General features: G+C 33.9%; 1 protein-coding gene across 5 annotated transcripts in view; it reads left to right on the forward strand.

Annotated features, from left to right (window-relative positions):
* The first annotated feature begins 8,178 nt into the window (after positions 1 to 8,178).
* Positions 8,179 to 21,939, forward strand: part of LOC131050228 (uncharacterized) — a 93,580-nt gene continuing 79,819 nt past the window's right edge. The window contains exons 1-4 of one of the 5 annotated variants that reach the window (XM_057984413.2): positions 8,179 to 8,435; positions 8,577 to 8,801; positions 13,710 to 13,837; positions 13,998 to 14,070. In XM_057984413.2, the coding sequence (XP_057840396.2) occupies positions 13,767 to 13,837; positions 13,998 to 14,070 (144 nt within the window). In that variant the 5' untranslated portion in view covers positions 8,179 to 8,435; positions 8,577 to 8,801; positions 13,710 to 13,766. Of the gene's footprint in view, positions 8,436 to 8,520; positions 8,802 to 13,709; positions 13,838 to 13,997; positions 14,071 to 21,939 lie in introns of those variants that run through there. The other 4 variants (XM_057984412.2, XM_057984411.2, XM_059217265.1 and 1 more) reach the window with 4 other exon arrangements.

The following is a 21,939-nucleotide window of genomic DNA, read 5'->3' on the forward strand; positions in this document are numbered from 1 at the left end:
ATTAATCTCATTCACTGTGTAATTAATTTCTGCATTGATATGTGTAATTAGCCGATAGGCTATTTAACGTGGGCATAGCCCACCGATATTGTCTCATGCACATCTAAAAAGTTCCACACCCGACCGATTTCCTTAAACTTTCGGCAGGCTAGAAAATGAGATGTCATTTGTTTACGATGGATACCATTTGAAAGAATTGATGACTAGACAACTCATAGGTTCCATCCTATACCTCTTCTTCATTCTTTGTTTGGGATCCAATGGACTCTAAGTTAGTATTGGCCCTTAGCTTCGGGAAAATGTTAGAATATCATATATCGTCGACTGACAGTAGCAGGTCCCACATAAGGAAAACATGAGCAACTCTGGTCGGAAACTGGCTAATTAAAGTCCTGTAGTTTTTTCTACACCCATGATGATAGATTTGATATTTTTTTGGATTTAATGGAACCAACATTAGTTTTGAATTTTATAAAAGAAAATATAAACTCTTTACTAGTGGCATCCATTGCTTCTTAATATATTTACTTATTGGAAAAGTCATGGAAGAGAAAAGAGTTGGGTGGATTGTGCAAGCCATATTGTCCAAATGTTAGATAGCTTAGAGCGTAAGCATTAGTTACTTGAGAACTCTAAATTTTTGCTTCTTTCTTTTGTTGTGAAGTTTCATGGGATAAATTAATATAGATAAATGCAATTGTAGGTAATAGAAACATTAGGTAATAAAAAAGGCTTATGTAGACATAGATATAAAAACATAAAGTAGATGTTTAACTAAAAAATATAAAGTAGATGTTTAACTAAAAAAACATAAAATGTAGAATAATTTTAAAAATAGTAAAAAAATATAAAAAACAAATACAATTTAAATATAGATTTAAATATATCAATGGAACATTAAGTAATAAAAAGGGCTTATGTAGATGCATATGTAACAAAAGTTTGAAAACTATTAGGTACTTTTACCATTAAAGCTAACTACATTCCTCTCATCTTTAAAGATGACTTGTTCTAAACTATAATATGATCTAAAATTACATTGTATGCACTGCTTATTAAAGATAGAAGATAAAGGTTACACTTATTACTAACTAATTTTATAGACTAATATGTTTCAACAACATGCTAATTATATTTATATAATATGATTCTACTATGTGTTAACAAATCATGGCTTGATTTAATGAAGAACTCAATATAATCACAATTTTAAATAGATTGAGATTGAGTTTAATTGTGCTTGCCAATAGTACGAGACCAAGAATTTAATTATAATTTAAAAGTTTGAATTATGATTCATGTCTTAGTGAGGAAGATGTAACATTAAAACAAATGAAAAACTCATATTCATATTTCTTGGTCAAGTGTTTCAATTTTTTTATTATAATCATGACTTCAATCATAATGACAATCTCCATTAAAAACATGTGAGCATTGGGTGTTACATCAAGTGTCCTTTTATTTATTGATGAAGTTAGTATTCTTTATAAAAGCTCACTAAAAAATCAAATCCACCCATCATGGATCCAAATTATGTTAGAGTTAAAATCCCCAAAGAGTTTCACTTTCTTTTATGAAAGAAGAAAATTGATATATAAGATTTATCTTAAGGATTTTGCTTTATATTATTGTTTATGATTTAAGTAGTATACAATGCCAAATAAAATATAGAGCAAAATACAGTAAGTTTTCAGCCTTATAACAAAGAGTTCAAGATTCAAAACAAGACATAAGACTTTCAACCCTCTGCAATGACTTCAAACCAAAAAGAAAAAAATGAAATAGGGACAATTACATTACAAAAGATTTGTTTCAAATGTGAAACATGCTTAAGCCCTTAACGACTATAAAATTAAGAATTGTTTGCTATCCTTTAAGGCAGACTCCACTTATTTGTGTATGGACTATTATTTAAAAGTTCAAAGCACAAGAGGATTTCAAAAAGACATTTCAGCCTCTAGACAAATAATGATTTATGTTTTATATTGTACAAATATTTTATATTAAATTTATAACTTCAAAACTTTAGTATATATTACTATCGGCTTTACAATTGCACCTCTATTTGGTGCAAGCGCTAGTAATATTAATAGTTTTATGGGTGTCATTAATGCTTTCTTGTGCTGTTAGCTTGCGCATTGTGTCTCACAATAAAATGGTTAGTGCATGATTAATATTCAATAAACCCAAAAACCATTTTATATGAAATATCAAGAAAGATTGAATAAGAACATCATGAAAACAAGACAAAATATACTCATGAAGCTCCCATTGCAAGTAGCTCTTCCTTGTCCTCCTTGCCTCCATGAACTTTGCTAGCTCCAAAGTTTGACTAATGGAGAGTTGGAGAGAGATGGAGTGAATGTGGATTGTTCCTTGTGCTCAACAAGATAAGTGGATTTTATAGGATTGGATTTGAGTGATGGATTATGAATTTGATAGATTTGAGAGAGGATTATAAGAGGATGAGAGAAGAAATAGGCAACATGACAATGCATGAGAAGTGGTTGATTTATGAGGAGAATAAGCTCCAATTTATAGATTGGAGAACTCCAATGGAGGGCCAAGATTGATTTGATCACGAAGGGTTGAGATTGATTTTAGATAGAAGGCATGGATCAAGGGTGCCTTGGGAAAATAAACATGAATATAAAATTCCTTGGAAAAGTGGGGGAGAAATTTGAATTTCAAACATGAGGAATTAAAAATTCCAAAATAAGGATGCATTGAGGGATTCAAAGAAATGTGAATTTTTTTTAGAGGCTCAATGTTGATGTGACATGAGTGGGAATTAAAAATTGACGGATAATGATAAGCGTGATTATGAGAGATTCTAGAAGGATTAATTAGGCTAAGTGGGATTAGGAAAAGTGATTTGTAGGAATCACATGACTAGGTTAATTAATTAAAATTAATTAACTGAGTGGGTTTAGAAGAAATGATTATTGGAGGGGATTTTTAGAAGAATAAGGGAATAATTAAATAAATTAATTATTGGACAATAGTGACAAGATTAATTAAATTAGATTTAATTGATTCTAAGAGGAATAAAGATAACACAATTAAATTAATTAATTATGTTGATAGGCTTAAATTAATTAAATATTAATTTTAGGTGTCCACACATTGATATTTCCATCTACAGGTTGTGAGTTGAAGAAAAGCCTATGTTTCGTTTATTCTCAGTAGAAAGGAGGAGAGCGGTGGGTAGATTCTATATGATATATTGTGGCTAAAGTGTACCCATTTTTAGAAATTTGGGCAGGAGCTTGAGGTGAATCACTTGCTATGGTTTCAAAATACTTTATTATGTTGTTTTCAAATTTAAAGCTCAAATTTTATAGTTCCTGAAAACAATTGTTAAAAAGGGTTTGTTATTTTGACTGATGTTTCTATGTCAAAAGAAATGAATATTAAACCGCTTCTTGCTTCCATTACATAGTCATTTGTTGCATGCTTGATGCTTTAGTCCAGACATTATGTGTAATTAACATTGTAGTCTATGTTTTCATCTATTTAAAAAAACTGAACACCCCTTTCACTCATTTTGCACATCAGATAAGTGGCAATCAAGATAAAAGCTTACATTAGAAACCATAACAGTTTTATACTTTTGTCAATTTATAACAATATATTTTAGGTGTACTATCACATTTTGTAAGCAAAATCAATTGTTCAAATTTGTTCTCTTTCATACTTTCCAATATAAGCTTCTATCTTTGTTGCCACTTCACTGATATGCATAATCAATCAATACGGAAAAAAAAAGAGTATTACTCCAGTGCACTAACCTGAAAATTACAACCTTTTTTGTCAAAAATTTGCTATTTATTTTGATTATCATTGCACATTGGGTATTTTGCTGGGCTTCATTTCTCGAAAATATTTTTATCAATCCTTATTGACCATGACATCTGTGCAATTTCACTAAACAACAGTTTTAAACTTTTGCCCATTAATACTCACACATTTAAAATAAAATGTTTTGCTTGCACTTAAACAAAAATATATTACTGTTACTTGATAATATATTGTTTTTCATGCATACTGTTGAGCATATCTGCTGGTGGATGTCGAAGACATGTACAAGTTATTCTATACAAAACAGTTTCACTTCAATCTACTTACTGCTATTTTCTAATGCAATTGACAGGGACTATAGCTCTCGAAGATGTAATAACCCACCTTGTTTAACCCAACAAAATTTGACCATTCTTTTTTTTTTTGTTTAATTTAATCATTTGTGTTTGATTCAATCGCATACTCTGGGTATCCATCGATTAGGATTAGGCATTCATCCATCCGGGATGAGCATCTAACCATACAGGTTAGGCATTTGTCCATACGAGGCAGGAGGTTTCATCTATCCAATACGGGATAGGCATCTACCCATACGGTGTAGGCATCTATCCAATTGGGATAGGAGGTGCTTTGGTCAGAGACTTAGACTCATCGAGACCATTCGGGTCCTGAGTCACTCACTAAGTACTACACTCTTCTAATAGGAGTGCACCGAGGTCGTCGTCCTTAGGAGAAATTAAAACAACATAATACAAGCTTGAATTCCGCCTCGAAATTTGGCTTAAAGCCTCGGGAAGTTAAGCGAATCCATACGTGATTCTTTTCGAGTATGCATTGAGTTACTTTTTCCTTTTTATTATACTTATCTTTCAAATTTAGGAATCTACTCAATCCTCCTTCTTACCAAACCTAGACCCCACCCATGAACGCCTGAGTACTAGGGATAACTCCGTCCCAAGACTACCTACATACCCGTTTCGGCACTGGATCAAGGCGTAAAGTATGTAGTTCTATTTTCTACTCTATGGTTTGATGTAAACTGATTAGTGGGTACGCAACCCTTTCTAGGGTCAATGTCTTAGACAGTTTCTCAGCGGTTGCTACCCACGGTGGTAGCACTTAAGCAAAGGCTCAAGATGGCCTATTGCTTGTGGCCTAAAACAACTAGATCTTAATACCTATCATAAGCGTCACCCTTGACCAAATTGTCAATCGTCAACAACTCTTCAAGATTAAATCAATTTCATAAAAGCATTTCACTCAATCAACCTTAAGGGGGTTTACTATGGTTTAACTCAGCGGATGTAAAATCATTTAAGGATTATCTTATTAGATTATCGATCCAAGGGGGATTACCCGCCCCTTGGATTTTAACTTCCAAGTGTCCCTTATTACTCCCCGACGATTTATAGGGACAATGCCACATACGTCGTTGATGCAGCTTTATTAGGCATTAAGTGTAGTAGTTCAACACGACGACATTACCCGTAAGCATGACCCAGAGGCACTGTATATACCGAACGCTGTTAGGTTTTGGTTTCCCGACTTCCTTTATTTAGTTTTCTAACTAAGAAGCTATGAAAAACATCATGCTTGAACACAATTATGGATTGAACGTACATAATTAGACATTGCAAAGTTTAATTAATTGAAACAACTACTTCGATGGCATTCAAGTACCACTTGATAAAAAAATACCATTCTTCTACAACTAAACTATTCAATATATAATTGCATGATAATGACAATTATGAACTCACATATTAAAATATGTAACTTGCATGAAGATGATGGAAATGTAACTTGCTCATCAATGAATGCAAATTAATATATAAGTAATTTGTATGATGCAAAAATAGTCTCATTTACAGACAAAATTAAGCAATGTTTACTTCTATCGTGAGAATAATTAGTTATAGAGTTATTAGTTCAAAATGAGCAATTAGTTTATACTTTTGGCAATTTTGGATCAAATCACAATAATAAGACTTAATTGTTTTAAATGAACCTAAAATTACCAACCAAGTAACCCAATAAATCTCAAATGGATTGAGAGATTCCAATTATACACAATAATTTAAAATTACAAATTTATTACACAATGATCCTAGTTATTTATAAATTTTCCTAAGTTTAATTTACTAACTTAAAATTTAAACTAAAGCAATTATTAACAATTAAACTTAAAATTTAAACTAAAGTAATTATTAACAAATTCCAATTTGCAATTTAAAAAATATATATAAAATCTAAATACATAAAAAAATAATAAGCGAAACTTTGTTTTAATAGTTAATGGGGGAGAGTGGGGGCCACGGGTCCCATCACCCCTGCGGACCTGCAGGTGCAGGCCCGCAGGGATGAGGGGACATCGTGGGCCCCTCCACTCCCCCTGCAGCCACTGCCGTGATAGTGACCACAGGGGTAGTGGAGGGTACCACTGCCCCGGCGGTTACCTTATCTCCACCTCCCCCCTGCACGTTGCCCAAAACAAATTCGCTTTGAGATGCGAATTCAATAACGTCGAAAAAATGTGAATGTAATTATTTATGTGTATAAAATATGGTAATTTAAAAAAATATATAATCTGGGTTTAATTAACTTTCCCATGAGAATAATAATAATATAGATAATAACGAGTAAATCTAATTAGGAAATTTATGATATAACTTTGATCTCAGGGGTTATAAACTGTTTGTGAATACACAAAGGAAGATCCTTTTTGTTTTTGAAGGCTATTCAGATAAAGATGAAGTCTTCACAATATAGTTGGAATTGAGGTAAATAGAGTTTTCTCAGGAAGAAATTATTTATATTAAACACCTAAATGTACACAGTTTTGTCACAGAGAGAGAGATTTATACTTTATTTCCACAGAGAATAATGAATACAGTGAAGTTTATACTCTATTTCCAAACGTTTTCTGTTCACAGTGAAGCAAGATTGCTCTTAGAGGAGAATGAATTAATTAAGGAATTAAGATTTACACACAAATGATCAAATCTACATTCAGAGAGAAATGAGGTTTTTTCCTCATAGGAAGATATTTAAATAACTACATATACAAATGATCAAACTTATATTCACACAGAGGCGAGATTTTTCACAGGGAAGTAAGATTTAATTTAAGAAATAAGATTTACATTCAAATTCCCATTCCAGTAATAAATTTAAGAGAAGAATAATAAGGAACAAGATTCATACACCAATGATTATCATTTAATCACACAGAGAAGAGTTCAATCTCAGAAAAAAGAAATTTAAATAAGGGAAAATATGATTTTTGCACAGATCAATTTTTTTTTTTGGAAAAGCAAAAGCAAGATCTGATATATATTTTTTTCCTAAAAAAAATTAAATAAATAATAAAGCTATCTTTTACATGCATTATATGAAAAATACTTTTATCAATATTTATCCCTAAATAAGAAGAAAAGATTTAAAATCTAATAATTATTAATTTTTATATAAAGGAAGATCTAGAAGCTATATTTTTTGATAATACAAATTTCTCATATGTAAATGAGAGATGACAAAAGAAGAGAACCTGGCTTATCAAAGCTCGATGTTGAATCCTCTCCAATCCTCTAGCTATCCTTTTTAGGTCCTTTCTTGCAACTTGAGAGAAATCTTTAAGAACAACTTAACAATTCTACAACGAAAATGAGACTACCAAAGAAGATCCTACTACTAAAAACTTGAAAATTTTTCTTCAAAACATAATCAACTCCCTCTTTTGAAAACTTGTATACAATATATAGGAAAAATCCCTTAATTCCACTATCTAGAGAAATTAATTAAGAATGAGATTCTTTTCCAATATTGGACTCATGCAAAATTGATTATAATCCTAGTGGGGGGGGGTTACATGCAAGGTATTGAAGATTCCTCTAGAGGCTTCTAATTCCTCCTACAACATTTGCCATAATTGGGACTGGGAAAATAAAAATAAAAATAAATAATGCCTTTTGAATTATATTCTCCAAGTGTGTGTTGTGGGTCCATTATTTATTCTTTTATAATATTCATTCAATTATTTTCAATAGCTCAACCAAAAATATAATATAATTGTATCAAATCAAAAAGAGATAAAAGAGGGTTGTGATAGAAGAGCTCTTGTTTGTATAAGATTGAATTGTCACACACATACACCATTGACCGTATTAACGTATTTATTAATTAATTAAAATTTAAAATACAACAATTTTTTTATTTTCTTCTAATTTTATTTAATAAATAAATACTCACTGCATAGACATGGCCATATAGGGTGACTGGAGCGTACACATGGCAAGATTTTTTAGTACCCATGTATTGTGCCCTTTGAGAAAGAGAACACGTCAGCAGCAGAGGTCCTTTGGGAAAGTGTTTTTAATGATGTTTCTGGATTGTCGCGCTAATAAATTATGATACCGAATGCGTTTTCGCAGGAAAAAATAAATACATTTTTACTGCACACTAGCAATCAATACACCTGATCTCAAGTGCTAGAATTAGTTTCCATCTGTAAGCGAAAGCCCACATGAACATTCTATATTGTCGCTCATAAAGAGATCAAAACTTTCAGAAGTGGCACTGCAAGGAAAACAAGCTTATTGAGGCAGGGAATTAATTGTTTTCAGCTTAAAGCATTAGTATGCTTTGATAACCGTGCAAATTGAAAAATTTAATGTTATATTAAAGTTTCATTGTCTAAGTTTTTGCTGGGGTTTATTTTATTTTATGTTTTCAAAAATATTTATGGTTTTCTCGTGCCAACACTGGCATTTGTACAGGTATTTTAATGGTTGTAGTTGGCATGCGTTGGTAATTGCCAGTAGGAGTTTTAATAGTTGTGCCATTCATTTTTAAAGAATGCACTCATTGCAGATGCAATTTTGTTGCATTCTCCTTTAGCAAGGGTGGAAGGCAGAACATTTTCTTTCCAGAAAGTTTCAAAAGAAGACGACGTAAATCCACAGCATAAATCTAGACGACATAAATCCACTGCATAAATTCAGGTATGGTCTATAATTTGGTATATATTGTTACCTTTCTAGACCATTATTTCTCTGTTTTTGTTATTAAAAATTTCTAATTTTTTTTTTCCCCTATGTTTTTTGCAAGTAAAAAATTCCAATTTTTTTGGTTGAAACCCCTATTTATGATAATGAAAACATAGCCGTTCAAATTTCAATGGGTTTTGTCCTGCCAAAAAAACAGCTTCGGTAACTACCCAGTTGCTTTGTCCCAGAATCAACTGGGGACAAAACTTTTTACGAACCCCAATTCGAATTGCCCTGATTTCACCTCTAATTTGACGATCATCGTAGAAACGCTCTTCCTTGCGGAAAAATGGCATCCTTCTAAAGATTGGTGTGCAATGGTTGGGCCATTAAAGCTTACAACGTTTTTCACAGCGAAACATACCTTCATTGCATATTGCAAAAGTGCTCTTGATTCGTCTCACCGGGTTGCAATTTCGATTCTCAATATCACAAAATTATAGAATAAACCCTAGGTAGGTTTTACTGTCATGTCTTTTTCTTCAGCCTCTTGCATTCAAGTCCTGTGCACAATGTCGGTTCAAATCCAGAAGTATCTTTATAATTTATTCAATCATCTTTTCAAATTTAAGCAAAAGCACCAAGAATACTACATCTTCCATCTACATTTTACCCAAGAATCTGCCTATGTTTTCAAACATATAGAGTTAATTGAAAACAATTTCTCTCCAACTCACTTACCCTTATAAGCAAAAGCTTGCAAAAGCGGAAGTCAGAACTCAGAAGTACTGCCATTCGCTATTTGTTGCCAGCACAAAATCTGTTGGGTACAACAGAAACCAGTTTGTTTTCCATTATATGTCAATACAAAGACAAAGCGTGACATGCATGGTGAAGTTGGCCAAAATGCTCCACCTTGTTAAATTTAGTGGCCAGTCTTGCTATTTGTAGCGATGATTAAACAGTAAATCCTCTAGTAGTTTATAGTGATATATTTTCATCTATGGTGGTTTTTTTCATTGAAGGAGGTCTTGAAATGAGGATTTTGCATGTTAGATATTGTAATCATTTAATTCGTTTCTTTGAAAAAATGAGCCTGCCTTGTTGAATTTAGAGCTTCTCTATGATAAATTTAATTTTCTGCTAAATACATCAAATAAGTTTACATAATTTGCCTGTGGCACTGTGAGCCATTTCAATTCTGACAGAGGTTGATGATACGTAGTTGCCAAAGTTCATGTGCCATGTTTATAACAAGGAACAATTAGGTCTGGAAAATTAAACACTCTAGGTAATTCTTGCATACATAGAAGTTGCAGGATTTTTTAAGCCGGACTTCACCAAGTGGCTCAATAGTAACATGGTTATTAGACCAGTTGCATAGTGTTGGATGTTGTCCAGACAGAGACTTTGAATTACAACAAAACTTGCGATGCCTTCACTCTTGGTTTCCCTTATATTCGCACTCCAGTACTGCTTTACATTTATTGACACTCCAGTGCTACCACTGCTACTGCTTGTACTTATGTACTCCATATCTTTTCTTTTCTAAACTAACAGAGAAAGAAAATAATGTCAGCTCTGCCCAGAATATTGCTGCATTTGCCACCAATTTTGTCTCGTGGTGAAGATAATGAGCAATAAAAAACAAGTCCCACAGTTACAAATTTTGTAATTGGTTCAGGCTATCACAGACAATGTTCCGTAGAGTCTAGTTAACAAAATCAATAGTTTCAATAATTTATATTTAACTTTGTTTAGTATTTAATACTCACTCAGCCTTTAATAACCTATTCCATATGAGTAGTAATTTCGTCCATGATCTTTTTGGTAAACAATCTCAATAATATCAGCAAAAACATCATCAGAATACCAAGTTAATTTTGCTTTCATTTTTTCCTTTTAATTGATGCATATCAATCATGTTGTCAACCCCATAATCAAAAGTGTAAGGGGTTCCATGAGTTTTAACTTCATATCACACCACTAGCCAAAATACAATTTAATTTTTATTTTATTTTAAAGGGATGGTTTCCATTCTGCACATTGATTCCTAGTAGAAAATACACATTGTATATCCTAAAACTTTGATAAACTTGAGTTTGGCAATCCACCTACATCATCTAGAGAGGATTTCAATGGAAAACCCAAATACAATGTGAGAGGCAGCTTAGGTCTCATCCTGAAACTTACACCATGACCTCATCAAATGATTACAACTTAAAAGAGGTGAGGAGATTTCAAGCCGCCAAGCTCTTAAGAGAATTCTCGTTGCAGAGGCCTGCCCTGTCCAATATTATAGTTACAAATTAATGTCCCTGACATATGAAAACTGAATAAGTTAAACCATTTTTCTTTTGATTATTATCTGCATTTATTCCATTTAAGTTTGGGCTCTAACATTTGTAATTACCATTGATTTTGGTGCTGCTATGCTTGGCAACTACATATGATGACAGGCTGATTTTGGGCATGCCATATTCCTTGAATCATGTTTGATTTTATGCCCTAAGGTTGTTTTCATATAGAACAACAATTTTGAATGCAAAGAATCATGTTAGAGGCATATGTTATTAGACAGGAGGGTTTGCTTGTTGACTGTTGAATGTCACTGCAAACTTAACTTTAGCTTGTTAAATCCAGCTCTGCTGTTGTATATGATAAGGTTATTAAATAATTTGCAATTCTAATTACAAAGAGTGGCTTGAATTTTCATTGCAATTTATGTAGGGAAACAATTTTTATTTATTTATTTTTGGTAATTATTAGGTCTGTGGTAGCTTTAAGTACCCTTAGGTTCTCAAATTCAGTTATACTTTGTTCTATTGTAAGGAAATTATTTGCAATCACCATTGCAAACATAGCCTCAAATTTTCCATGCAATTTCCTTACCGAAAGCTATACCACTAGATAGTGGATGCTGCACTGAAATCCTCTAACTATAGCAGCATTCAATTCATTCTTACTCTATGACACAGCTGAAACAGCTTGCATGGTGTAGCTATTAGTTTCCAGAAATTATCTATTTCGTTGTAATTTAAAGATTCGATCTAGATATTTATTTGGTTGGAGGAGCGTATAAAAATGAGCTACTGAAACTGTTCATTTCAGTGAAGTTTATGCAAATCTAACCTTGGAGTTAAAGACTATATGTAGCTATTTGCAAAGGATTCAGAGTCTATCTTCTCTCTAGCTTTACAGAGGCAACACCTGTGTTGCTATGGTCATGTTTTCAATTGAACATATGGTGAATGAAATGTAGATATCATTTTTTCAATTTGACAAAATTCCAACTGCAACCGGACTTGTGTATTTGCTTACTATTGGTTATCTCAGTATTATTTGCACATTACCTGTAAATTTATATATATTTTTCCGAATTTTAAAACTCTTTAGTAGTTAATGGTTTTTGATTTAAGAATAAAGTGCATGTTGATTCCTTTGCTACCAGCCTCCTCATTTTTTAATCGAACCTAATACACTTCATACCACTGCAAATCAGCATTGTCAATTCACTGCTCTTTTTTTTTTTTTTGGCAATAGGCAGGGACTCCAGCTCTAACAGAGCTCTTGTTCAAGGAAGGTATGGTGCTCGCTCATTATCTCAAGGGCATACTTTCTATTGAGGAATTAAAATATCTGTCGAATTGACGTCTCTAATTTGCTTTCCAATTTATCATGGCGTGCGCAGAAACTGAAGGGAAAAAATTATTGAACAATCTGTGTAAGCTGTTTGTCTAGCCTATTGGTTACAAATTTAAACTTTGCCCTATAGAATACACCCGAGCCAAGGAAAATTTTAGGAAACAATTGAAAAAAATGGACAAAATTTTTATGAAGCAAAACTTCCTTTATATAGAAACAGGAAAAATTAACCCGCAGTCCAAGAAGGTAACAGAGCAAGCTTTTGGTAAAACTGCTTAGAAGATTTTTCATGTCATATACTGTATAAAATCACATTTTGTGATTCATCATATAGATGAAAATAAATATCAATAACATTCTTTTCAAATAAAGAATAGAAAACTTTCTTTATATTTTTAGAGGGCCAAGGCTCAAAGTTGTTACACCTTCCTTTCAGAAAGAACTGGTATGGCTCCTCTGTCTCTTTTTAATATTTTTTTTTCCATTTTGGAGATTTTTTAAAGCCGGTAGGTCCCTAAATGGTTACTGTCTGGAAGTAAGGCCATCTTTTGATATCAGTCGAGTATTGAGTTTAGCAATCTATCCAAAAAATTGTTAGATATTTTGTCGTTTTCTTGGTATATCTTGGTTAAGATTATGTACCAGATGGCATGGAGCAAATTTGGCTCATTTTCTTGTGTGCATTAAACTTGAGTGGTATTTGTAAATGAGGTAAACATCAGATTCTAAAGATTAAAATCCAAGTTACACACAAAAGTATTCTATTAACCCCAATTCCTAGATTGTTTATTGCTATCATTGTAATATTACAACCCTTTAGACTCTTTCAGTGATGATTGTTTTCTCAAATGATTATTTCTTTTCTTATTGCCAGAAACCTTACATGTGAGGGTCATTTTAAGGCCATAGCCTAACTGGAAAGCTTCCTCGGCTAATGTGATCCCTCGTGGGAATAAGAATGCTTTTTTTTGCTTTGCTTTGTGTATATTGTACTTAGTTTGTAACCCCTTGGTTTGGGCCTTGTGACTGCATTTGGACGCAAATGAAACATTATAGCACACTCGAAAGAGCACTGAATTCCATTTTATAAATTATGCCTAAAATTATATTGTGGGAGTATATGCTGCAACTTCTCACTAGACTACAACCTGGCGGATCATTTCCTTCCAAGAGAGAGCTTTTTAAAACCCATTTGAATTGAATCCAAATTAACTCAAGAGAATTTCAAGATAGGATGCTAGTAAAATTTGGGATCTAAAAGTCTATTATTCTTCGCAGGTGGGTGCAAGCACAAATACAAGAGGAGACAAGCTCGTAGCTTTTTAATTTGGCAGTATGGCTGAGCTGAAGCCAACAGGATTGACATCATCACTCGCATTGCCTGAACAAAGACTGATTTGTCGAGTGTATGTTGGGATTTCTTTATCTTTCTGCTTATAAGTGTTTGTTTTAGCTTCTAAGAAATCACGAGGAAAACAATGCTTATTAGTAACACACCAAGGTGTGTACATATGTTGTGTCTACTTTCAAGAAGAATAATATCTTTAATCCGCTTTTTCTCTGCAGGTGTCAAAAACAATTTTCACAGTACACCTGTCCTCGCTGCAATGTGCGCTATTGTTCAGTTGCATGCTACAAGGTATCCTTCTATATGATCTATGTCAGAGCTTTCACCTTTGATTGAATGAAAAACAACTCTATAATTTGTGTCTATAATGGAAATTTGTCTATGATCCCCAGGAATATGTTCCCTGTAAAATTTGACCCCAATCCCTTATAGTGGGGCATTTTGGGGATGTGTAGGAAACACCCCCCCACCTCACCCCATCACTACATGATCTGAAAAAAAATTTATGAAATGTTTCAGGGATAAGCTTTTTTTTGGCCGGGAAATGACTAGCCTTCCCCTATGGCCTAAGAACTTTTATACATGACTAAAAGCAAAAAAAGGGATGTGGGCCCCTTTAAATCAACCTTAAACTTAAAACAAATACAAAAACAAGTAAAAGGAAAAAGTCAACCTCATTTTTGACGTTTTCCAATTTGCAAAGAAGAAGAGAAAGAGAAAAAGCAATACTGTGAAGAGGAGAACAACACTTGGAAGAAGGCAAGAGAGCATCAAATCCATATAATTTGAGCTAAGTTTACCATCGATTATTCATTTGCTCAAATCTCTTCACATTTTTTCCCTTTTTTTCTAAGGTTCCGAATACTTAAGAAGGGTTTTTTGTTCTATGTTTGCACTTACACCTGTGTTTTGAGGGTACTGAGAGTAGCAGTGAGGGTATTGAGAGTTTTGAAAGTGTTCAAATTCAACGTCATAGAAGTACTATTGGGGATTCTTTTGAGAGTGAGAGTGTTGTAGGAACTGTAAGTTCAAGTAACCCATTTGAATGCCTCTGAACTTTTCAAAACTATGCAAGGGACCTGTTTAATCCAAAAAAGCCTCTTTTACAATTTGAAATATGCATAGACATAGATGAAAAAAAAATTCAGGGGGAATTAGAGTATGGCTATGTCATTTGTGCAAGAAAGACCATGGAGGCAGTTACATGAGTTTATTCTCATCTTTTGTGCATAAGTGCGCTAAGGGTAAAAGGTTGTGAGAAAATAATTCTAGTTGAGAAGCCCAAGTTGACTAGGTTACACATGGAGGGGGAGACTAATGGAGACTATGCAACCTAGTGTGTCATTGCCTACCTAAACCATAGATGTTGGGAGTCAAAAGGGAGAGGGTTCTACTTTTACCAAGGCAAAGAAAGAACTCCTATTGTTGCAGGGTTGTTTAATTCACAATCACGAAAGGTGACCAAGTCTTTCATTGCCAAATTTTTTAATGTCCATATCATACCATTTCTTGTGGCACATTCTCCCTATTTAAAATAAATGTTCAAAGATGTACTTATTGTTAGTCCCTCATTTGTTCCCCTTGGAGAACATAAGTTACATACCACTCTCCTTGATAGAGAATATTTTAAGGTCATTGTCAGTTGAAGGGGGCACAATGAGCCAATAGGGACAGCTATTCCACGCATAACAGATCCAGATTTATATTGCTGGAGTTTCATGGCTAGTCCCTTCAAGAGCAAGCTACCACTACACCAAAAGCTTAGATTGATGGTTAATGACATCCAGTGGCATTAATAGTGAGGTTTTCCTCTAACTAGAGAGCCACATAGGCAAAGCCCTCATGGACAATGTGGCTGCCCGATTGTGGGTGGGTCCTAGCCCCAAGTACACACCCAACAAGAATATACACCATCATAGCACTAAGTCGAGATATCACAGCCCACCACACTCTATAGGACTCGAGCTTAAGACTTTGGCTTTGATACCAATGAGATATACATAGGGTTTCTTAGTCTGTTGTAACCAATTTTAAACCACTGATTCAAGTAGCAACTTAGAATTCAAATTCAATACAAACATAAAATTTGAATCATAGATAGATGCACAATAAGATAACAATTTCAAAAGATAACATATTTAGTTTTCGGGGTAAACAAGAGAACAAAATTTGGTACACATGCAATAGATAATGGTTGCTATAAGAAAATTAAATGTATTGAACAAATCTAAGAATTTCCCTTCACAATCTATTGCCTCTTAGAATAGGAAAAAATGCGATAGTGTCAGTAGCCTATTGATGTAAACAACTGACTAGCAATGGTACCTTTTCCTTAGGTGTTGGCAATTCAAAATCCTCTCAAATCGCCTTGTGAGCAGACCTATAATATGCTTGTTGCTGGATGACTTGTATAATTTGAGGGTCTTTCACCTACAAAGTCTAAAATCACCCTCCTCGTTATTTAGGGCATACATAACATTTAAGATCAATGATCCAATTGATTGGGACCCTACAAAAGCTTGAAGTCATCTCACACTCAGTCTTTGGTGATTTGAGGCGTGAAACCCTCAAATACCATTGAATTTACCTATAATGATATCCCGATTCTAGCTTTGCTTGATGTTTGGTAGAAATACTTGTTTTTCTTGGGTTGAATCTGATAACCAACTTGATTTTGGGTGCATGGGATGGTTTTTAATAAGTTCACTCCAATTTGTTTCCTGAAAATGCTTTAGGTTTGTTACAACGCCATCTAATCTGCTCTATGTGGTACCTCTGTTATCAACAATGGTTTGAGATGATTGGCGCAATACCTACTGAAGAATGGTTTCGTTCTCTTGAGTTCATTTATAGACTTGTTTTCTCCACTTGTGGAGTGATTGGAGATATAATCCTAAGTTACCAGTTCGGGTTTGAAGAACCCGGTACGCCGGTACGACAAAATTTTGAAAAGGGGTTTGGGTTCGTTAGTACAAAAACATGTAATTTTTTTTTATATATATATATATTTTGATATTTGTGAAGCCTATAAGCATGAATTAAAATTTGCACGTCACCTAGCATCATATAAACAACAAAACAAACATAAGCTTGTAATCATAGCATCATGATGATACCATAATAACATCATATACATCAAGTTTAATATCAAAATGACAAAATATTCAAGTATCATTGTTTCAACTTTCAACAATATAAAGTTTAATCATCAAATGGATCATCTAATTCATCCTCCTCATTGACAGTGACATTAGATGAGCCAATGCCACTTTTAGAGGTGAAATGAGTGAATATAATGTTTTAGAAGTCACTTTTAGGGTATAAGTTTCACTTTTTAGCAGGCAGAATTAAAAAAAAAATTAAATTTTGCATATAATTTGCTTTGTTGGGCCGCCCAGCCACCCGGGTTCGACTGGGTTCAACCAGGGTTCGCTTGGGTTCAACCCGGGTTCGCTTGGGTTCAACCAGGGACGAACCACCTCTGGGTTTTTCGAACCTTGGTCGAACCTAGTCCGAACTGGACTCGAACGAAGAACTCGTTCGAACCAGGACCGGTACCAAGGGGGTCCAAGGGCGAACCCGGTAACTTAGGAAAAAGCAAATCAGGAGTGCCATTGCAAGTCCTATTTCTATACAAACTATTCTACAATTAAACTTCTCTTTCTAGAATGACAATATCCTTTATTCTCTAATTGTCTAGTAATAAGGTTGTTCCTCTTGACTGATCGAATGAAGCTATATGTGGACCAATTCCTCTTTACAACAAAGGAAATGACAACCTAAGAAAAGAGGCAAATGGCATGTATCCTCAACTCTAGTGCATCCTTGCCAAGCCACAACCACCATCCAGTAGGGTTGACTCGAGCTAATGTAGCTCTATCTGTCTTCGCCTCTAATTTGTTGAAAAATGGACCACGGAGATTGACAAAAGCTAGCAACTATGTGTAAAGTATATAAGCCTCCTCATCAGTATAATTTTTTTAAGGGCTTTCGTGAGCCCTTCTTTAACCTCTTCATCATGGGATGGCAGCACTCACCTAAGCCTAGCTACATTTCATTTGAGATTTAGAGCATAGGTTGCCATACAACGTAGGGTGCTCATAGTATTCCACCACCACATCACAATCGACCTAATATGCTCTTCAAAAAATCCCAAAGTAGGATCCATGTTATGAATGGCTTGCTTCATCTACCCAAGCATGATTCAAATGTTTCATAAATCTCTCCAAAGCTAGAAGAGTATATATCAACATATCTTTTGACTTGTATAATAGGTGAGATTAAGGAGTAAACATATCTACAAATGCAAACAAGTCACAAAAATTAAAATTTCAAAATAAATAAAATACAAATCATAAAAAGTGAATGCTATTACAAAGAATGAAAAAAAATTTACAAGTTGGAAACATAAATAAATTAACTTTTTAAAATTTGAATAATAAAATCAGTAATTTCTTACCTACTTGTGGAACATTGCTTCTTCCTTTAGTCGTGCTTGCCTCTAGCCATCTACCCCACTTTGAGTTAACTACAATTAATCATTAAAGCTCTTGCACCTCAAGCATCCTATCATGTCCCTTCCCTATTGAGATTAGCCTCCCAACATAATTCTACCAAAGATGTTTCTTAACAACACTTAAATAAATATTCGTTAATTTATATTTAAATATAAAATAAACAATGAATAATAAAATATAATATAAAGCTAAAATTTAAACTTGAAATCTAGTGCCTAGATTTTGAGCCTTGGGGACCTATTTCCACAAGGGTATAAAGCCAAGTTAAAAGCAATTTTGGAGTTGACTTTTTTTTATAATTGACATTTTACAATTAGTACTGTTTGTCTTTCTTCAAAACGGACAAAAACCTTTGTTCAGAACACCTTGAGGTCAGCACAAAACCCCTACCTCATTGGATCAAAACTTTTATAGTGTTTTCTAACTATGAACTTCCTAAATGACATCAATAGTTGCTGATTACATCTAAGTTACCGGGTTCGCCCTTGGACCCCCTTGGTACTGGTCCTGTTCGAACGGGTTCTTGGTTCGAGTCCAGTTCGGATTGGGTTCGACCAAGGTTCGAAAAACCCAGAGGTGGTTCGTCCTTGGTCGAACCCAAGCGAACCCAGGTCGAACCCAGTCGAACCCGGGTGGCTGGGTGGCCCAAAAAAGCAAATTATATGCAAAATTTAATTTTTTTTTTAATTCCGCCTGCTAAAAAGTGAAACTTATACCCTAAAAGTGACTTCTAAAACATTATATTCACTCATTTCACCTCTAAAAGTGGCATTGGCTCATCTAATGTCAATGTCAATGAGGAGGATGAATTAGATGATCCATTTGATGATTAAACTTCATATTGTTGAAAGTTGAAACAATGATACTTGAATATTTTGTCATTTTGATATTAAACTTGATGTATATGATGCTATGATTACAAGCTTATGTTGTTTTGTTGTTTATATGATGCTATGTGACACGCAAATTTTAATTCATGCTTATAGGCTTCACAAATATCAAAAAATATATATATATATATATATATAAAATTTACATGTTTTTGTACTAACGAACCCTAACGAACCCAAACCCCTTTTCAAAATTTTGTCGTACTGGCGTACCGGGTTCTTCGAACCCGAACCAGTGCCCGAACCCAAACTGGTAACTTAGGCTTTTTCCTTATCACAACATCGAAAAGCTGACATCTCATTATGAGTCAGCAATGCATCATGCTTCCCTTATGTTAAATTTTTTTGAACCTCCTGGTTTGTGGGAATTTAGTTAGTTGATACATATGAATTCCTTCTTTGGCAATCTAGGCGTTACTAGAGTCTAGTAAGGCTTGCCATTTTACTAAGTATATTTTATGATTCTTTTGTGTCTACTATTTTTTATTGTGCTCTCTTTTTTCTGCAGCAACAGTTTTGTCCTTTCTTAATGCACACTCTCTTCTTGAATTGCTTACTACCTGTCTGATAAGTATATATATCTGCAACTTTAAAGATGTGACTGATGTCAAAATTTTCAGGCATATTCACCAAATAGACATTCTCATTTATTTGCTTGAGTATTTTGCATGTAAGTTTTTTCTCTTGTTTAAATTTATGTTAAGTTCCTATAGGAAAACTCCCTCTACAAAGTTAATCCATGAAGAGAAACAATCTTACCTCTAGACAATTAGAGAATAAAGGATATTGTCACACTGAAAAAAGAAGTTCAGTTGTAGAATAGTTTGTATAGAAATAGGACAGGCAAAGACACTCCTGATTTTCTTTTTCTTTATCATGACATCCAACAGCTGACAACATCTCATGCATGAGTCAGCAATGCATCATGCTCACCTTATGTTCAAAAATTTTGAACCTCTTGGTTCATGGGATTCTAGTTAAGTGATACTTATGAGCTCCTTCTTTGGCAATCCAGGTGTTCGCTAGAGTCTAGAAAGGCTTTTTTTTTCACTACATATATTTTATGATTTTAGGTTTCTACTTTTTTTCAATGTACTCCCCTTTTTTCTGTGGTAAATGTTGTGTCCATTCTTCATGCTCATTTTCTTCTTGAATTTCTTCACTCCGTCTAATAAGGATATATATCTGCAACTTTCAAGAGGGATTGACGTCAAAATTTTCAGGCATACTTACTAAATAGACATTCACAATGCTAATTATTTGCTTGATTATTCTGCATGGAACTTTTTTGCTTGCTTAAATTTATGATAAGTTCTTGTAGGAAATCTCCCCTTCCAAAGTTAAAACATGACTTGTTCATCAACTTGTTGCACCTTTGCTTTTATGATGTAAATCTGCACTTTTCTTATAATTTTGAGTTCTCATTCATGATTTGTAGCTTTAGCCTAACTTCTTGTTGCATACCAAACACATGCTCTGCAAAACCCTCCGCAGTTTGACTAACTCATGTTCCCTCAAGAAGATATATTAGATCTACCATCCCTCTTGGATTGTCTGCAAAAACAATCTAGAAAGGAGACCTACTCGTGGATCTGTTGACAATAAAAATGAAAGAAAACTTTGCCTATGTGAAAACTAAAGCCAGCGGCTAATCTCCACACAAATTGGCACTGTAAAAAAAATCCCAGATCTGCAAAACACAGTGTTTTTTCGCCTGATTTTTGGTGATTTTACAGTAATGGTGATGCAGATCATGAAGATTCAGCTACTGAAAATTTTGCAAAAATCTGTTGTGTTTTTGCGGATTTTAGAAACTATATGGAGTGCTGTTTTGTGTGGAGATTAGCCGCGTCCCAAACTAAATCCCACTATTGTGCTTCTTGTCGACTAGGCTCCGAAGCAAATTTCTCAAACTTGTATCTGCTAACTCTTTTTGCACATCTGTTTGTGGGGGTGGTAGGCCAAACTATATAGCAGCTTACTGTCAAGTTTTTCACATAATGTCTTGTAAAAGTAACTAAGGAACCTGTATCTTGGTCACTTGTGATTGTCTTAGGCAACCTATGTAAGTGCACAACATCTTTGAAAAATAAACAGCAATCTTACTCGCATTAGTTTTCTTGAGTGCAAAGAAATGGGCCATTTTGGAGAATTTATCCACTACAAAAATGGGATTGTTACCACTTTTTGTACAAGGAAGCCTAGGGACAAAGTCATTGAAAATTATAATCCTTGGCCCCTTAGGTATCGGTAAGAATTTATGTAAACTAGTGTTTTGCTGGCCACACATAGAAACCTGACAAACTATACATGTATTAACAAATTTATTGAATCCTTCCTCATTTGAAGCCAAAAAAGCTTTTCACTTACCAAGCTGTATGTTCTGTCTCTACCAAAATGTCTTCCCAAGCCTTTTGAATTCGTTTCCTTAATCAATTTTTTCACCCAGATCCAACAAGAATACAAAGTAGGAATTCCTTAAATATAAATGTCAGATAACAAATATTTTCCATAAAAATGTTTTCATACAACTCCTGGATCATTCACAGCCTCAATAATTTGGCTGACATAGGAATCAATAGCATATACTTCATTCATTTGTCCAAATCCAACAACCTCATTCATCATTGTGACAGATAGAAGATGTGGCATCATCCATAACATTAATTTTACGACTTATATGCTTTATTACAATTCAAAACTTCCAAAAATAAAACCCATTGGGCATGCTTATGTGACAATTTTGCTTGAGA

Source organism: Cryptomeria japonica, chromosome 1 (genome assembly GCF_030272615.1).
Source record: "Cryptomeria japonica chromosome 1, Sugi_1.0, whole genome shotgun sequence".
NCBI classification, from domain to species: domain Eukaryota; kingdom Viridiplantae; phylum Streptophyta; class Pinopsida; order Cupressales; family Cupressaceae; genus Cryptomeria; species Cryptomeria japonica.